At 43.1% G+C, this 19,846-nt stretch overlaps 1 protein-coding gene across 1 annotated transcript in view; it reads left to right on the top strand.

Moving 5' to 3' along the window:
• The first annotated feature begins 8,802 nt into the window (after nucleotides 1-8,802).
• The window catches only part of LOC129867260 (fibrillin-2-like), a 107,490-nt gene continuing 96,446 nt past the window's right edge, over nucleotides 8,803-19,846 (top strand). The window contains exons 1-2 of the mRNA XM_055940549.1: nucleotides 8,803-8,888; nucleotides 10,624-10,956. Of these exons, the coding sequence (XP_055796524.1) occupies nucleotides 10,778-10,956 (179 nt within the window). The 5' untranslated portion in view covers nucleotides 8,803-8,888; nucleotides 10,624-10,777. The remainder of the gene's footprint in view (nucleotides 8,889-10,623; nucleotides 10,957-19,846) is intronic.

Here is a 19,846-nt window from a genome sequence, read left to right as displayed (position 1 = left end):
GTGTTACAGGAATAAAACTCATGGGTGGTCCATTGATACAGTTTAACAGGCACAGAACATGTGTAACAGGAATAAAACTCCTGGGTGGTCCATTGATACTGTTTAACAGGCACAGAGCATGTGTAACAGGAATAAAACTCATGGGTGGTCCATTGATACAGTTTAACAGGCACAGAACATGTGTAACAGGAATAAAACTCCTGGGTGGTCCATTGATACTGTTTAACAGGCACAGAGCATGTGAAACAGGAATAAAACTCGACAATAGAAAAAGTGTCACAGTCTCAGGGAATGTGGCAGGATTCGCAACAACATTCAAGTATTCTATTCATCTTAAGTAATCTTTCCATAAAGTTGTTTTTTTGGACAAACAAATTGTCATCAGCCAATTAAATGAAATACTGAACACACGAAGACGTACATACACTGACACAAACAAAACACACACACTCACACAAAGTGCTGACAGAACCTCTCCTTCATATTCATCTGTCTATGGAGGCACTGTGAAAACAGCTGCATGAAGTGTGTGAGACGTGGGATGCAGGTAGGTAGGGCACTCTGCAATGAAGAATCTTAGCATCTGTTGTTTAAACCCCTAATGATCATGCAGGCTGTCCATCCATTTATTCGAGGGTACACTTTCTTTACTGGAGTTTCACACTCATAAAAGGCTTTTTGTGGCTTTTCCACTGCTCATACAGGCAGGCCAGACTGATGAGATGTTTCAACCTCTCCATCACGGTTAACAACACCACAGTGTCCCCCTCCCAGAGTACAAAGAACCTTGGCGTGACCCTGGACAACACCCTATAGTTCTCTGCAAACATCAAAGCAGTGACTCGTTCGTGTAGGTTCATGCTCTACAACATCCGTAGAGTACAACCTTATCTCACACAGGAAGTGGCCTATTCCAGGCATTTGTCATCGCCCATCTAGACTACTGCAACTCTCTGTTGGCTGGGCTCCCCGCTTGTACTATCTAACCTCTGCAACTTACTCAGAATGCCACAGCCTGCCTGGTTTTCAACCTCCCCAAGTTCTCCCATGTCACCCCGCTCCTCCGCACACTCCACTGGGTTCAAGTTGAAGCTCGCCTCTGCTTCAAGACCTTGGTGCTTGAACTGTCCCCTGTAAGGGGAACTGCCCCGCCCTACCTTCAGGCTATGCTCAAACCCTACACCCAACCCAAGCACTCCATTCTGCCACCTCTGGTCTCTCGGCCCTTCAACCCCTACCGGGGGTCAGCTCCCGCTCAGCCCAGTCAAGGCACTTCTCTGTCCTGGCACCCTAACGGTGGAATAAGCTTCCCCCTAACGTCAGGAGAGCGGACTACCTGCCCATCTTCCGAAAACATCTGTAACCCTACCTCTTAAATGAGTATCTTAAATAAATCCCACAGCTACAGTATACTGTATGTGAGAGAGAGGCTTATTCAATTACTTTTGTAAGACAAACAGAATCAAATCGGGGAAAAGATCTTCTTTGTCCAGGTCTGTATGATGATACTTTGCCATGCTGCATCCAGCCAGGGAGCTAGGGAGGTGGATCTGGTTTCAGTGGACTGAGTGACCCAGCTCAGTCGGTCGAGTTTCAGTGTAAATAATTGGAGGAAGAATGAGTGAGATGAGGCCCTGCTGTTCAAACAAGCACAGATCATACTGAGGGCTAGACACGGCCACAAGATGTATTATCATGGTGGGAGATGGTGTTCCTCTAAGATACATTCAGTGAGAAGCAGCTTCCTGTTCACCACTTCACTAATCTAACTCTCACAGCATCTTGATCGGAGAGGCGCAGATAGAGATACATATTTATAAAGTAGGCTACATACACAGACAGACAGACAGGTTTTGAGGGGATAAATTTGATGTTTACAGAAATGCTCCACTTAGCTCTGAGGCCTGGATTTCTGGCATAGTCCCTGAAGAGCTGTGTGAATCTGATCTGATCTGGAGGTCCACTGTGTGGAAAGGGGAAATGGATGGGGATGAAAAGGCCTTGACTGTGTTTGCATGGTCAATGTCACTGTGTGGGCTAGATCCCTGGCGTTCACCGAGACAAAACAAAAGCAGACTCTTGCTTTCTCTCCTTCCCTCAAAAAAGAGAAAACGATCTCATCCCACCAGACCACGAAGCGCTGGTGAAACTTGAGCTTGGCTTTTGCAATTTCCCTCTGCCCAGGCTGCCTTTGCTTAAGTCTTTCCCTGTGCTGAGAGTCAAATACCCCCACAAGGAGGAAGAGGGATAGCTATAAACACTAAGGCACTATAAGACAATCGAATATAAGATACTATTCCATGAATAAGTCCAGGGCTCTAAAATCATTAGCAATGGCAGCCAGTTAAAACCTGAGGGTGGAATTCAATATGTACTGTATGTATTCCAGCCAGGCCATGAGTTAGTGCCTCGCCAAACGGACACGACATGTTTATGATATGCTTAAGTGCAAACATCCCAGTGGGGGGAGCCGTGTGTGAGAGAGAGAGTTATCGAAGTTGTTATATGGAGCTCTGCATGTTTCCTCAATGAGGCATCAGTCACCTCGATCAGACTTGGAGAACTACAGTCATAATGTCGAGGATAAATGTTTAGTTGGAGTCCAGTTGTGACTTTCATGCAGTAAATTCCTGCCATTATTTTGGATCCTCCTAAGATGGAATGTGCTTTTGAAAATTAAAGATGTTCTTCTCACATCTGAGAACCATTAATCGAGGGAACTGTTAGCAAGCAAAGGATTATTACTGCTTTCTTGGAATTTTGTTACATTTATTTCTCTCTCTCTCTCACTTTCTTTTAATTTATTTTCTTTTTTCACTTCTGTCTTTTCACAGTCACAAGGATCATGGAATTTCCAAGAAGTTTTATTGCATGGCCCACTGATTCCAAAGTTCTCCAAACATCACCCATATAACAGACCCTCTCCACCCCCCTCTCCCTCTCTCTGTCTCCCCTCCACGGTATGTTTTAAAGAGGCAATAAAGCATGGCTAAGATGCTATGTTCACTGCGTCCTATCAGTGAGGGAGCCTCACTCACATGTACGCTTCCTCTGGTTCTCACGGACCTCACTGAAGACATGTGAGGTCAGTCCGCCCCAGCATAAGTCGACCAGTGTGTTTGTGTGCTTTTTATGAGATGACACAGTCTCATCCCTAAACACTGTTCCCCTTTGTCTCTAGTCATCTTCTTTGAAGTGCTGCATTCTTCAGACACTGCATCACTGGGGCTGTGCAGCTGTCTGCTGGGGGCAGAGGAAAGGAGATCTTGAGGTGAGGTGAGCCTAGCTAGGTTAGTCTCTTTCTGAAGGAGGATGTGTGGCGGGGAGAAGTGGGGAGTTGGAGCAGCATCACACAAGAAGAGCTGGTGAAGACTTTTAATTCGCTCAAAGCTCAAAGAACTTCGAAACAGACAGAGCTAGGTAAGAGCTGTAGTTAGGATTATGTAAAGTGGCGGGGGTACCAAATATAGCCCCAGCCCGAAGCTCACTCACTCATATGGCCGTCACTCAGATGTTTTAAAGAACACGCTGAAACAAATCACAATAAAAAGACGGGGTGTTGTTGGTCAAAGGGATTTATGGGAAAGTTTGGTGTAGCCAACTTCCGCCTCTCGCCACAAAATGGCCCCCTTTTCCTCACCACATGGTACCCAGCAACCCTCTTTAATGATCTCCATGAATCTCCTGTGCTGACCCCAATGGCGACTCCCCTCCTTCTCTCCGACCACAGTCTCACTGACGGCCTCAGAGGGCCTCAAAGACGGCCGCTGTTTTTCAGGGTGGTTTTCCTTCCATTTCTTTTCCTGTGAGGAGGAAAGACCCTATTTTAATCCTCCCGGGCCCTTAACCACCAGACCACAGGATTCCCAGCTGGGAGCATCTCCACGCTCAGCCACGCTCCACCCAGACCCCTCGGGCGTGACCACAAACCCCAGGATGATGACATTTCCAAACCTCCGTTCAGCCCCACCTCACCACCTCCCTGACCTTAACACCACCCCTTAACATGAGTGTTATATTATACACAGGGTGTAATAATGGAGTGCAGAGTGGAAACTTGAATCTGTGTCATTCAATGGAGGATGGAGAAATTGTGCTCTTTAGTTTAGTTTTTGTTTTGAGACACACAAATCTTGAAGCTTTTGGGGTCATCAATGAAGCATATCTTGTCTTTGACTTATTTGTCCAGATAGGGAGAAAATAATGAATTGTCCTCAAAGACTTCCGCTCGCTCTCACACATGGGCGCAAACACACAGAAGGGAAGAAATATCCAGAGCTTTGCATGTGTCTTCCATCTACAGACTGTAGGATAATAAATTACAGAGTAGTAACCTTAGAGTCTGTTATACTGAAAGACCCACTCCCAGAAAGATTTTATCCAACATGCATCCAACACTTGCTCTGCTGAAACATCAGGGCATATACAGCTATCACATGTCAAAGGAAATCTTCACCAATCCGTTCTGACATTTATGCAGTGCCTACCAGAACTTTGATAGCCTTTGATAGTGTTGAAAAGATGTTTGCATAGTCGACTTATACACAGTACTGACACACACACATACCCCACCAGACATGCCACCAGGGGTCTTTTCACAGTCCCCAGGTCCAGAACAAACTCAAGGAAACGTACAGTATTACACAGAGCAATGATTGCATGGAACTCCTTCCATCTCATATTGCTCAAATGAACAGCAAACCTGGTTTCAAAAAACAAATAAAGCAACACCTCACAGCACAACACCTCTCCCACATGTGACCTACTTGTGTGTATGTACTGACATGTATGTGTAACTGATATATGCACGCACGCACGCACGCACGCACACACACACACACACACACACACTCTACACACACCCATACGTTATTATTATTTAGTTGTGTTGTTTCTTTTGTTAAATGTGTGTGTATTTAGTTGTAGATTTTTAATGAATGTAAATTGTAAAGCCTTTTTTTCTCTAATTTCTTTTTCATTGCGTTCGACCCCAGTAAGGTTAGATGTCGCCATTGTCATTGGCTAAAGGGGATCCTAATAAAATCAGAAATCAGGGCTTCTACCGTTCCGCTCCCCCCCGAACCAAACTATGGATTTTTCCAGACATTTCTATCCAAAGTTGTCTGGCCCATATAGGATGGGGCATTTAGATTCATTACTATGAGCAGGATGAGTAATGTGCGCTATTTATCCCTGCTGTGGGCCTGTCAGTGAGCTGGTTTGTCTGAGTGATGTATCTCCTTGTTCCAGGGCCGTCCTCTAAGATCCAGGCCCCTGGTGTTTTCACAAGGTTCAGACAGCACCAGGAAGAAACAAACTGGGCATGGGACCAAGAATCTGTCCACTATATTCATTTCTCCAACCCCTCTACCACCGTCCCTCTCCTCTCCGACAAACAAGGACAGACTGGGACCAAAAAGCTGCCTTGGCATTTCTAACACAACGGCCCATTTACCTTCCTTGCGGCCCTCACAATGGACCATTTTTTTCCTTCAGGCCCCAATTATTAGCCAGATAATTATAATTTTGCACAAAAAACCCAAGTTAGACAGGCCCACTGTGCTAAAAATGGACAGGCCCATCTGGCATTTCGGGCAAATTCGGGCAAATTCGGGCCAGTCCGACCCTGCTGACACACAACACAGAAAATGAGAAGTGACATCCCTAGAAGTCTTCTCATGAGGAACTGGATGGGAGTGCCGAAAGGGGACTGGATGGGCCCATCCCTTATCTCACCTCACTTGCTCACATTGTATATAGACTTATTTTTCTACTGTATTATTGACTGTATGTTTGTTTTACTCCATGTGTAACTCTGTGTTGTTGTATGTGCCAAATTGCTTTGCTTTATCTTGGCCAGGTCGCAATTGTAAATGAGAACTTGTTCTCAACTTGCCTATCTGGTTAAATAAAGGTGAAATAAAAAAAAAAAAAAATATGGGCACCAAATGAGTCCTCTTCTGGGTTCTGTAACACTTGTCATTCCTCATACACAGAGATCTCTGGGAAGAACCCCAGCCCCAACGCTCACTGTACTACACCACCGGCTGTATTCCTGCTCTTTGCAAGTCTGGACGATGTTAGACAAATTGATTTTTCTTTTTTTATGGGGCATGGCATCTCACAAGAGTCCTTTTAAGACTGACGTGCAGGGCTTCTAATAGCATACTTAAACATGTAATAACAATATTTAATGCTGACCATGCACAACCCATAAAAATGTGCTCTGTGGCAGGATAATAATGCATCTATCACACCTCAGTCCAGATGACCATACTGTATCTAAAGCACTACTATGTATGTAGAACACACCAGATGACCATACTGTATCTAAAGCACTACTATGTATGGAGAACACACCAGATGACCATACTGTATCTAAAGCACTACTATGTATGTAGAACACACCAGATGACCCTACTGTATTTAAAGCACTACTATGTATGTAGAACACACCAGATGACCATACTGTATCTAAAGCACTACTATGTATGGAGAACACACCAGATGACCATACTGTATCTAAAGCACTACTGGTATGTACATCTGGTACGTAGAACATACCAGATGACCATACTGTATCTAAAGCATAAAGCACTATTGTGTAAAGAGAACACCAGATGAACAAAACATCCACTGTTCCACTAGTTTAATAACCTGGTCTATCTGGATCATAGCAGTGATGTCATCACCATACTGTACCTGGGTGGTTTGGGGCAGGCCGGTAGTGTGTTCTGTGAGCGTTCTATATTCTCCATATGTAGACATACGCCCAGCAATGAGTGTGTTGAGAGTAGTGAGCGAAGGGGAGAAAGAGGTAGGGGGGCTAGTTGATGTATTTCCCTGGGTTCCTGCTGTACAATCCATACAGACAGTGGTGCTTTCACTCAGCACCAGATTACATGGGGACATGTGGTTCTGTTTAGCAGATTGGGGGGGGATACCTTTACAGAAAAAACACATGATTTCACTTTTCATTCCGAAATTTCACATGTGAAATCACGTTTTTTGAACATTTCACATGTGATCACATGTGGTTTCATGTTATCACATGTTGCTTTAGATGTTGTCACATGTTATCACATTAACTTTACATAAGATCACATGTGATCAAGTGTTTTTGGAATACTTCACATGTGATCACGTGAAATTCATGTGGTTTTTCCATAAGGGTGGAGGGGGCTGGAAGACAGTCATTGGGGGTGTTCAGTCTTTCTTCCCATCACACACTGTGTAAGATAGCCACTCGAAGACCCAAGAGGACTCCAAACTAAGCACATCACAAATCATCCCAGTCACTCAACTGCTGCATGTTCAAGGCTAAGCCTGTTTGGGTGTGTTATTCCATGTGAGAATGGAGTGCCGTGATAATTGGTTTAAACATGCAGATGTGTGTGTGTGTAAGAGTGTGTGCATCTGCGAAAGTGTGTGTGTTCGCATGTGTATGTCTGCGAAAGTGTGTGAGTGTGAGAGAGTGCTAAAACACGATTTCATACAAATTTTCCTAATTAGTTTTATTACCTTTAGAGCATGGCCATGCCAGCTGGCCTGAACACTGATTTCTCTATGAAGGCTTGGGAGTGTCCATTAATTTAGTTTGTAGGGAAACACCCACAATCTAAATGTCAACAATCCCAACAGAACAAAAGGAAATGTAAATGATTTGTATATCAGGTATACTGACATTTGACCTTTTCAATTATTATATCACTAAGTCTTTTGTTCTCAAAACTCATAACTCCATTGACGTGGTACTCCCTAATTACAGTATTATGTGAGTTTTCAGCATTTTCGTGCATTGTTGTAAAAAGATCAGTATTTACAACTTCCTTACAAATTGTGAGAGGCGAGGAGACTATTTTAGGGCAGTCCTGACAAACACTGCTTGCTGTGTTTTCCAAACTTGTTTCCTTAGACAAACGGGGTATCCCAACACGTGGGATGTGCTCAGCTGCTCAATAGGCCACCAGTTCATTTGATCTATTTTCTATCAACATTAACAACATTGCATAGAAATGTGTCAATCAATGCAATGTGCCAGGGGCCAACTTTGATTTTAGAAATGGGGGGGTCATAATGCCTACCCGACCACTCTGAGGCGTCCGCATGGTCCTAAAGCATATCGTTGCATTGTTTTGTATCACATTCCAATGATAAAACTGGGGGGGACAAAAATGCAATTTCAGAATGTCCCCAGTGAAAGTTGCGCCCCTGCCCTGGGGGCTACTGCAATAAATAGAAGAGCTATCTAAATAGCATGCGTAAACCTTTCATGTAATATACAGACAATATAGCAATAACGTGTCCTTTAAGTTTGGTTTTAACGTAAACATACTAAATTGACAGGGTGTGTCCACTGACCAAACTTTAAAGACAAAAGATCTTATTCAATATGATTGCAAAGGTCCACAGATCACTTCCATGTAATAATTAGTCAAAAACCATAGAACTATAACAACCTTTTGTGGCGGTAATGATGGAATTCTATCCTATTGGCAAGGTTAGTTTGTGTTACACATTTCCATCGATTGAGGATTATTAGTTGACTAATTGCTTTAGTCTAACTGATCATTTGCTTAATTAGACTCGTCTTCATTACACAGCTATAAAGGAAAGTAGCTGGAAAATAGGTCATGTTAGAGGTCTGTCTAAATACTTGCCCACTTTATAACAGAGTCTTATGGAATGTGGGTTTGTCCTGTGGTCCGTTAGTAACCCCCCTCTCTGTGTGTTTTAAAAAAGCACCTCCCCTCTTCCAATCAGGGCAATTCCCTAACTTTTCTCTTTTTCTCAAAGGATATAGTTCAATATCCCATTCCGAGGCACATATCCCATTTCAAATTCGTACTCGCGGCTCCTCGACTTCAAGGCACTGCAACAATTATAAGGTATTGTGCTATTATTGATTTATGACACTGGTTATCAATTATTCACTATTGTCATAGGACTTTTTTTTTTACCCGAGTTGAGAATGTTAAGCTTGTGTTATAAAACAAAAGTAATGCGCATTGACTTGCCTATTCAGTTGTGAATGGTTGAAAGGAATTGTCAAAAAAGTTTCGGTGAGGATTATTTTTGGCAAAGCTGCAACATCTGTTTTACCGGCATTTTTTCCGTCGCTGATAAGTATTCAGTAGCCTACCTACGAGCCGAGGTTCCCTGTATGCTTTGGGAATATAATTGTTATGCTGTGTGGTTGGTTATATTATCAAGGTGGTTAGTTTGTTACTTTGCAACTTTGCTTCAAGAGACGATACCTTTGTGGTCCACTTCGATATCATGTTTTAATTTTTGTCCCATAAAAAAAGTTGCTAACAAAATGTCTGCATGATAGTGCCCAAATATTTTGCCCCTCAGATATTTAGAAGTTTCACTGTTCAATGTAGTTTTATCTTGTCCTTTAATTAAACGTTTTTCAGAGGTAAGACAAAGGCAAGAACAGTTGTATATTCATTTTAGCTGATTTAAGTTTTGAATCTGTCTTTTTTGCAGTGTAAATAGCTTACCGGTCATTTGACATTTGAGTCGACAAAAAGGCTATATATAGTGCAATAGGTACTGTAATTGATCAGGCATTTCTTTGATCGGTCTCGCGGATTGATCCGGTGAACATTAACTCCCCCGCATTGCCTACTGTAAATGAAGCCACCAAACGTTTTACCACTGAGGATGTCGTAGCCTATCAAATTTGTGAAAGAGGGGAAAAAAACGTTATATGTATGATTTCAAATATTAGAACAAATTATGAATAATATTGCATATTCACATGGCTACGGTCATTTTTGTAATGACTTCCTGCTTCGACATTTCAACATATTTTATGTAAAGCAATTTAAAGTGTTTGTGTGCACGCGCGTCTGAATGTGTCGAGAGAGCGAAAGACAGATCGAAAGAAAGAGAGCGGGGTTGGAGTGAGAGAAGGCGGAGTATCGTTACCGGTCATTTATCACTCATCATCCATTACATTTTATTGAAGTCAATGATGGAGGCTATTTTTCTTCCTCATGTTTTGCATAATAACCAACTATTGAGGAGAAAATGGCCAATATTTCCTTCATTCTCTGTAACCCCCTGATGTGGTTTTAACGGTGGTTATATATCACTGGGGGCCAATCATTTAGTCTTAAAGCTGACTTTTAATGAGAAATAATAAAACCAAAAGCTGTCCAATTAGACTTGATCGTTTTTCAACGTAATATGCTTTAATGCAGCCAGGACCAACCTGTAAAAGTAGACTTGCAGGTAAGTAATTAGAAATTAATTAGATTTTGAAATCCAGATACCGGTGAAAGTAAATGTGAAACACTGGGTTTAGTTCTCCCCCTGAAATAATAACTGAAGATTTTCCCAATTAAGGGAGAGAGAAAGAGGATTGGGGTAGTTTGGAGGTGGGTTTCTAAATAAAACTGTTGATTTTTTAGCAATTACATCAGCATTTAAAAATACATTTTACTGTCATTTGGCACAGCAAACCATTACTTTTTCTGCAGACTTGAAACAGCACACATTTCACCCTAAGTACCAATCACTTTTGACCAATAATCTTGTGTTGAGATGGTTAACTTGCACATGTCTGCTGGAGGCCAAAAGCCCTGATGTATGTTCCTGTCTGCCCCCCACCAGCCCCCAACCCTGAAGTGCACACAGGGACTGGGACAGGTCCACACAGACGTGTGTGTGTAGCTCACCCCAGGTGACATCAACAAAGAGTAAGGGGAAGTGACATCATCCAGTAGTCTTCAGCAGCAGAGCTACGCAGAGCCACACAAAGCAGCCAATGGGAGCAGGGAAGTTGGCCCAGGTGCTGCTGGGATGGGCGGCCGTGTGCTTGGCCTCGGTCCACACTGCGTACGGCCAGGCGGGAGATGGAGGGTACCAAGCCAGCCGCTTTACGGGAAAGGTGGACGAGAGGGAGGTGCAGAGGGTTCGCCGGAGAGGACAGGAGACACTCAGAGGGTAAGGAGTTTGGCTGTTTGCTGAGTATTAAAGCCAGTACAGCAACCATAGGGCGGCGCACAATTGGCCCAGCATCGTCCGGGTTAGGGCAGGGTTTGGCCGGGGTTAGCCGTCATTGTAAATAGGAATTTGTTCTTAACTGACTTGCCTAGTTAAATAAAGGTAAAATAAAAATATAAATACAAATATTAAAAAACGTCTTTATTTTGATTGATTATGAAGAAAGGATGTGCACTTGTGGGGGTTGTCTCTCTTTGAGTTTATCCATAATGCTCCACTGAAACATGGTTATATGATTAGGAAATAGATTAGGCTTAGAATGTGGACAGTTGGACAATTTGAATGACTTTCCCACTTGAGCTGTCTTGGCAACTTTCTCTGCCACTGCTGTGCTTCCTGGGCTAAAGCCAACATAGCCTTAGTACAACCAAATAATGCTGAATACATCATTGTTCTCCCAAAGACAGCACATGTTTGAAGCTAAAAGGTTGCTTGCAAAACTGAGAGATCCTTGAGTATTTACAAAACATTGACATTTTCATGGGAGTGTCTAGGTCAAGGGGTAGGACCATTAATGAAAGTTTGTTGAGTGAATGCAATGACCCAAATCTAAGCAAGTAGGCATTCTGTTAAGCGTATTAGCTAGAGAACACATAGCTGAAGACTGCAGGGGAAAGTTTATTGGCAACAATGTTTTGAGCGGAGGTAATCACTCAAAGTAGGGGTAAAAGGGCAGTAAATTGGGAATTTGCGAAGGCGGGGCTGTTCAAGTTTTCCAGTGGTGTGGATCATAGAAAGCACAGAACCCCCCTCCTCCCTCCTTCATCATCATCCCCACCGTCTCCCCTCAACCCCCCTGGGACTGGGTGGGATGTGTGTCAATGGAGCAAGGCAAAGCTTTTACTGTATATTTCCCCCTTTCGGAAAAACAAAGGATGTTTTGTTGGGACTAGTCTTGAATGTCAGCATCAGTTATTCCAATCAGTCTCTCATCTGTCCCTGCTTATGGCTCCCCTGCGCCCCAACGCAGGAAATGAGGTATTCTGATCGCTCTGGGGGCACGACAAGGGACATTTTTTTCACTGCCGCAGGTGACAAAGCAACAGAACACATGGCAGCAGAGAAAAAGAGAGAGAAGGAGTGAGAGAGAGAAAGCTAGGCCTTCTTGGAATGAAATAGTATTCAGTTTACAGTGCAGACATGGGGTGACAGGTAGCCTTGTGGTAAGCGTTGGGCCAGTAACTGAAAGGTTGCTGGTTTGAATACCCGAGCCATCAAGGTGAAAAATCTGTAGATGGGTCCTTGAGCAAGGCTCTTAACCCTAATTTGCTCCAGGGTTGAGGTACTATTAAGGCTGACCCTGTAAAAAAACAATACATTTCACTTCACCTATCTGGTGTATGTAAAAATACAATATCTTTAAAAAAAAATGAGTGGGGGTAAAGCACACATAGGACTGAGTTGCTGTTTTTTTGTCAGTCAGTGTGATTAATTCAGCAGCCACTGGACAACTCTGCCTGACATAAATTGAGTCTCATTGGAGCCATTTCATCTGAGAGCCAGCTAGACACAAGGCCACTTCAGGCGTGACCTGTGTCACATTCACTCAATGGTTGACTCAGAAGACACGTAGTGGGCTGTTTTGGTCTAGCAATCTTATCCTTTGATCTGCTCAGTGAAGCAGAACCGTGTTGCATGGCGTCAAGATTAGATTAGATATAAAATAATAATGTAGCGAATGCAACAATTCAGAAACTGAATGGCCAGGGGATGCCAGCAGCCTTTTCATGGCAAGTAACAAAGCCTGTGGATTCTTTCCATATCTTTTAAGTTCTACAACACTATCCCTTATAGGATGACTATATTAGCACCCAACATATACAGATTACCCAAGTTGATAGCCCCTCTCCCCTCACAACATAATGACATTAACATGACATGAAATTGGAAAGTCTTCCATTACACATTGTGTACAGCATCAGAGTCACAGATTCCCTCTGTGAGGGAGAGATTATTTTAATTGTGGTCATTACACTGGTCTTTGTTGTGTGAACAGTGTTTATCTGCTGGCTGAATACTCCACAGCCAAGGGTTTCAGACTTTACTGTTGTCTTTACAGCCCCCCAACCACCCACTTAATTTCCCAGCAGTACCTCCATGGCCCCTGCTCTGCCTCTGAACTGTCTGGCTCTGAACTTTTGGCCCTCTGGAATCCTCCATGTGAAGAGCCTCCAACACTCTGTCTCATAACTGTTGAGTTTGCACCTTCAAGCCAGGAGCATGTGGCCCCCAGAAGGCCTCTAGCCTATATATTGGTCTGTAAGATCAAAGGACTGAGAAAAAGCCAGAAGATCTGCTAGCTGACTACATATGTTGTTGACAGTGACCTGGGCCTTGTTTCCCAAAAGCATTTTAAGACTAAGTTTATTGTTAGAACTAGAGGTCGACCGATTAATCGGAATGGCCGATTAATTAGGGCCGATTTCAAGTTTTCATAACAATCGGTAATCGGCATTTTTGGACACCGATCATGGCCAATTACATTGCACTCCACGAGGAGACTGCGTGGCAGGCTGACTACCTGTTATGCGAGTGCAGCAAGGAGCCAAGGTAAGGCGCTAGCTAGCATTAAACCTATCTTATTAAAAACAATCAATCTTAACATAATCACTAGTTAGCTACACATGGTTGATGATATTACTAGTTTATCTAGCTTGTCCTGCGTTGCATATAATCGGTGCCTGTTAATTTATCATTGAATCACAGCCTACTTCACCAAGCGGGTGATTTAACAAGCGCATTCGCAAAAAAAGCACTGTCGTTGCACCAATGTGTACGTAACCATAAACATCAATGCTTTTCTTAAAATCAATATACAAGTATATATTTTTAAACCTGCATATTTAGTTAATAGTGCCTGCTAACATGAATTTCTTTTGACTAGGGAAATTGTGTCACTTCTCTTGCATTCTGTGTAACAGAGTCAGGGTATATGCAGCAGTTTGGGCCGCCTGGCTCGTTGCGAACTGTATGAAGACAATTTCTTCATCACAAAGACAGCCAACTTCGCCAAACGGAGGATGATTTAACAAAAGCGCATTTGCGAAAAAGCACACTTGTTGCACGAATGTACCTAACCATAAACATCGATGCATTTCTTAAAGTCAATACACAGAAGTATATTTTTTGAGACCTGCATATTTAGTTAAAATAAATTAATATTAGCAGGCAAAATTAAACTAGGGAAATTGTGTCACTTCTCTTGCTTTCATTGCACGCAGAGTCAGGGTATATGCAACAGTTTGGGCCGCCTGGCTCGTTGCGAACTAATTTGCCATAATTTTACGTAATTATGACATAACATTGAAGGTTGTGCAATGTAACAGGAATATTTAGACGTATGGATGCCACCCGTTAGATAAAATACGTAACGGTTCCGTATTTCACTGAAAGAATAACGTTTTGTTTTCAAAATGATAGTTTCCGGATTTGACCATATTAATGACCTAAGGCTCGTGTTTCTGTGTGTTATTATATTATAATTAAGTCTATGATTTGATAGAGCAGTCTGACTGAGCGGTGGTAGGCAGCAGCAGGCTCGTAAACATTCATTCAAACAGCACTTTACTGCGTTTGCCAGCAGCTCTTCACAATGCTTCAAGCATTGCGCTGTTTATGACTTCAAGCCTAACAACTCCCGAGATTAGGCTGGCAATACTAAAGTACCTATTAGAACATCCAATAGTCGGGGGGTCACGTGATGCCGCGGAGCTGAGCAGACGTTGACAAACCGGGCTCTTCAAAGTTATTCTATTATTACCTAAATCACAACGTTGAAACAATATTCTAACATCGGCTGATAAATTGTCAAGTACTTACCTTCCCAAATAGCCATGGACCACCGAAAGAGAGGCAAGAAGGACGACCAAAACGTCGTTGACTCCCAAGATAACGATAACGCTAGCAAGATTAGCATTAGCCCTCATAACTCAAACGACAGTTCCAGACTGTTGCTCTCGGCCTCTTGCGAGCCTGCCGACATGTTGGCTACTTTCCTCCGGGAAATTCAGGATGGTAACAAAGGTCTTTCTATGAAAATGGATAAGAGAACGGCCGAACTCCATTCTTCCATTGACGACCTGAAATCCTCCATGAATGATCTCCTTTTGAGAACGACTGAGGCAGAGTTGCGCATTAGCACAGTTGAAGACACCATCGCTCGACATGACCAGGTCTTGATACAACTGCAAAAGGACAATGCCTACCTCAAAAACAAGGTAGATCAGATGGAGAACCAGAGCAGACGTAGTAATATCCATGTGGTGGGATTGAAAGAGGACAGCGAGGGCCGTGACCCGGTCCGTTTCTTCACTCAATGGATCCCGGATGTCCTAGGCACAATCAACTTCACCAAGCCACTGGAAATCGAACGCGCCCACAGAACATCAGCGCCGAAACCCCGGCCAGATGAGCCCCCACGGGCCGTCCTGGTCAGGTTCCTCCGTTTCCAAGACAGAGAGAAGGTACTGCAACTCGCAAGAGCCAAAGGGGACATAACCATTGATGGCAAGAGGGTCAGCCTTTTCCCGGATATGAGCGCGGATCTCGCAAGACGTCGCAAGCAGTTCAGACCTGCCGCCAAGGCACTGAAGGAGAAGAACATCATCGGCTACCTCATCCACCCTGCGCGGATGAAAGTTCAGTACAACGGTCGAAGCCATCTCTTCAACACGCCGGGAGAAGTGTACACTTTTCTCAAAGAACTGAGCAACGTCTGAGCCAGAACGGTCTCTTTGGGGGATAAGATGCAGTTTGTTTGTTTTCTCTTTTCCGGACTGAACCGCTGATATCCTCCTGGTCGCTATAATTGGTTTGTACATTTTCAACTAACCGTATCTTTCCGGGGTGAGTTCTATTACATTTACAGGAGAGTATATTTTGGTTTAGTACATATCACTGGGCGAAGCAAATAAGTGGGTTTAGGCCCACTGCTTTCCCCCTCATTTATGTTAATCTTTCGAAAAGAGACTCAAGCAGCCCTTACCGTGGGCAGTAAATATTCAGCCATAAATGTCTATTCACAACGTTTGTTTTCAATTTAGAGAGCTCGCAGGTTTTAGTTTACGCCAAGGTTTAGCTAGTAAGAGCAAGATGGAAAGCGAGCAGCAACGTATCTCTACAAGTGTATTCATGTTTGATTGTTGGGATTGTGGTTTTAGCCTAACAATCGGGGTGGGTGGGATTCTTTATTTTTTTCCCCTTTTTTCTATGTTTATTGTTTCCTTCCTAAAGAGACACATAGGTCACTTCTGTGTTCAAACCAATGTGGAAACATTTCCTAACTATCTACATATGATAGATTTCCATTCAGTTACATATTTGAAACCCTACTATGCTTAATCCACTAAAATATGTCACATTCAACGTAAAAGGTCTTAACAGCCCGATTAAAAGGAAGAGAGTCTATACATACCTTAAGAAATTAAAGGCTGACATCGTGTTTTTACAAGAAACACATCTTACAGCCAGTGAACACAAGAAATTGAAGAGGGAATGGGTAGGACAAGTTTTTGCGTCCTCTTTTAACTCCAAAGCAAGAGGAACTGCAATTTTGATAAGTAGACACATCCCCTTCTGCGTTAGCAACACCATCTCTGATCCCTCTGGCAGGTTTGTTTTGGTGCAGGGGCATATGTTTTCAGAGTCTTGGACCCTATTGAATATTTATGCTCCTAACTTCGATGACCATATGTTTATTCAGAATGTCTTTCTTCAGGTCGCTCAAGCACCACCAGGATGGTTACTGGTTGGAGGAGATTTTAATTTTTGTTTAGATACAGTTCTTGATAGGTCCTCTGATAAACCCTCACTTCTTACCAAAGCCAGCAAGCTCACCATGTCATTCATAAAAGATCTCAATTTACTAGACATCTGGAGACAGTTGCACCCACAGGATAGGGACTACTCTTTTTATTCACACCCACACAAGACACACACACGCATAGATAACTTTTTACTGTCGACACAACTGTTTCATAGAGTGTTAGATGTCGAGTATCTCCCCAGATTGCTTAGTGACCATTCTCCCCTGGTATTATCAATCTCCATTCCTACCAAGGTAAATGGAGCATATAGATGGAGACTAAATTCTACACTCCTAAAGCAACCTGAATTTTGTGCATTCATCAAAGAGCAGATCAATATTTTCACTTTGACAAACAAACCCTCTGCTCCTGACAGTTTCATTCTTTGGGACACATTGAAGGCCTATCTGAGGGGACAGATCATTTCCTATACTAAAGGGCTGAAGAGAAAACACTGTGCGGAAATGAGTGCCCTTGAATCTGAAATCTCAGAGCTAGAGAAAACCTACCAAAGAGGCCCAACTAAAGATCTATACAGGCTTTTGGTAAATAAAAAACTGAAATATAATATTCTGAACACATATCAAGCTGAGAGGGCCATCACTAAATCAAAACAGCGTTATTATGAGCTTGGAGAGAAAGCACACAAAGTATTGGCATGGCAACTGAAGCAGAGGAAAGTAAGAGGACAATTAATGCTATAGAAACTCTCACTAATGAGATATCTTTCGACCCTACTGAAATTAATAATACTTTTAAGAAATACTATGAAGACCTCTACACTTCCCAATCAAGCGATGATCTATCAGAGATCGACTCCTTTCTCTCCTCTCTCAACCTCCCATGCCTGTCAGGGGAAGACAGCGAGCGCCTGAGTGAACACTTCTCAGTTCCTGAATTGTTGGAGGCCATTAAATCCTTACCTTCTAATAAATCTCCTGGGGAGGATGGCTTCCCTCCAGAGTTCTATAAAGAATTTAGGGAGCTGTTGGTCCCCTACCTTATGGAGGTACTTAAAAAAGCCGGGGAGGACAACTGCTTTCCAGAGTCTTTCTCTCAAGCAGCGATTACTGTAATCCACAAGAAAGGGAAAAATCCACTGAAGTGCGCCTCATATAGACCAATCTCTCTCCTTAACACAGATTGTAAACTGGTCACCAGGATGCTATCTAAGAGACTGGAGTTATGTCTTCCCCTGTTGGTCAACCCAGACCAGACTGGCTTCATAATTAATAGATTGTCCTCCAACAATCTCAGAAGGTTCTTTGATATAATTCACCTTGCTAACAAAAACAAAATACCTAGTGTCGCAGTCTCCCTCGACGCTGAAAAGGCCTTTGATAGGGTTGAATGGCCATACCTCTTTCGCATCTTGGAAAAGTTTGGTTTAGGTACCGGGTTTGTAAATTTGATAAAATCACTCCACAAATCTCCTAAAGCTAGGATTGCTACCAACGGGATTACTTCCTCCTCTTTCCCCTCTCTATAGGGGGAACAGACAAGGTTGCCCAATTAGCCCCCACCTCTTTGGCCTCGCCATCGAACCGTTGGCTGAGGCTATTAGAACGTGCCCTGACATACATGGCTTTGAGGTGGGCCCCCATACCCATAAATTATCACTCTTTGCGGACGACCTTATCTTATTTCTAACAAACCCAGAACACTCCCTCTCTCACTTGCAGATCCTACTACAGTGTTATAGTTCTTTCTCTGGATATAAGGTCAATTTAGATAAAAGCGAAATCTTACCGTTGTCTGTCTTTGACCATCATACCATCAAGCACAAGTTTCCTTTTAGATGGTCGCCTATGGGCTTCACATATTTGGGCATAATGGTGGATGGTAACCTGAACAACCTCTATAAACTCAATCTGGCCAATTTGTTGCAAAAGGTGGAGGGTGACCTTTGTAAATGGATGGACTTAGCTCTCACTCTACTGGGTAGAATCAATGTAATTAAAATGAATGTCCTGCCCAGATTTCTATATATGTTTCAATCTCTCCCTATCCCTGTTCCCGCAGCATTCTTTTCCTCTCTCGACAAGATGACCAGACGGTTTATCTGGCACGGCAAAACCCCTAGGGTTGGCCTGGATAAACTGACCCTTGATTACAGTCAAGGGGGCTTAAACCTCCCCAACTTTAGAATGTACTACTGGGCAGCACAGTCAAGGTTTCTGGCTCAGAGGTTTGACAAGGGTCCCTCTCCCTCATGGTTGAACATTGAAAAGCTTGAGGTAAATGATGACACTGGGGCAGACTTGTTTTACAAATGGGACAGAAAATCTATAAAAAACATCACAGACAACCCTTTAATCATACATTCTGTCCTGGCATGGGGCAAACTACATGAGCTGTTCGGACGAGGGGGATTCCTTTCCCCTAAAACCCCTTTATGGAACAATAGATTGATTCCTATGTTTTTCCAGAATAGTAACTTTAGACCATGGTCCTATAGGGGGATCACTCTTCTGGAGCATTGTTACGAGGAGGGAGTTCTTATGTCTTTTGATCAGCTGAAACAGAAATACCACTTGCCTAATAGGGACTTCTTTAGCTACCTACAACTACGAAACTTTATTAGGGTGTCTCTCAAGGGACAATGGAACCTACCTAAGATGACACCTATTGAACAACTCTGCCACGCAGACCAACCACTGTTCAAGACCATTTCCCGTGTTTACGATGCTCTTATGTCAGGACTAACACTGCCTGGGCTAGATAAACCCCGACTTAGATGGGAAAAAGATCTGGGTATTGATCTCGATGAGGGTCTATGGAGTGACCTATGCAGGGATGGTGTTACATCCACATTGAACTCCAGATACAGACTGATTCAGTTTAATTTCCTCCATCAGCTTTATATCACCCCATCTAGACTGCACAAGTTCAACCCTGATATGTCCTCCCTATGTTTTAGATGTGGCTCAGATGAAGGAACATTCCTCCATTCCACTTGGCAGTGTTCAAAACTACACAGTTTCTGGCAGGGGGTATGCAATACCATATCCTCAATTCATGGGGTT

This window comes from Salvelinus fontinalis, chromosome 12, assembly GCF_029448725.1.
Source record: "Salvelinus fontinalis isolate EN_2023a chromosome 12, ASM2944872v1, whole genome shotgun sequence".
Lineage (NCBI taxonomy): Eukaryota > Metazoa > Chordata > Actinopteri > Salmoniformes > Salmonidae > Salvelinus > Salvelinus fontinalis.
Note: the sequence above shows the minus strand (reverse complement) of the source record. Positions and strands in the feature narration are given on the sequence as shown.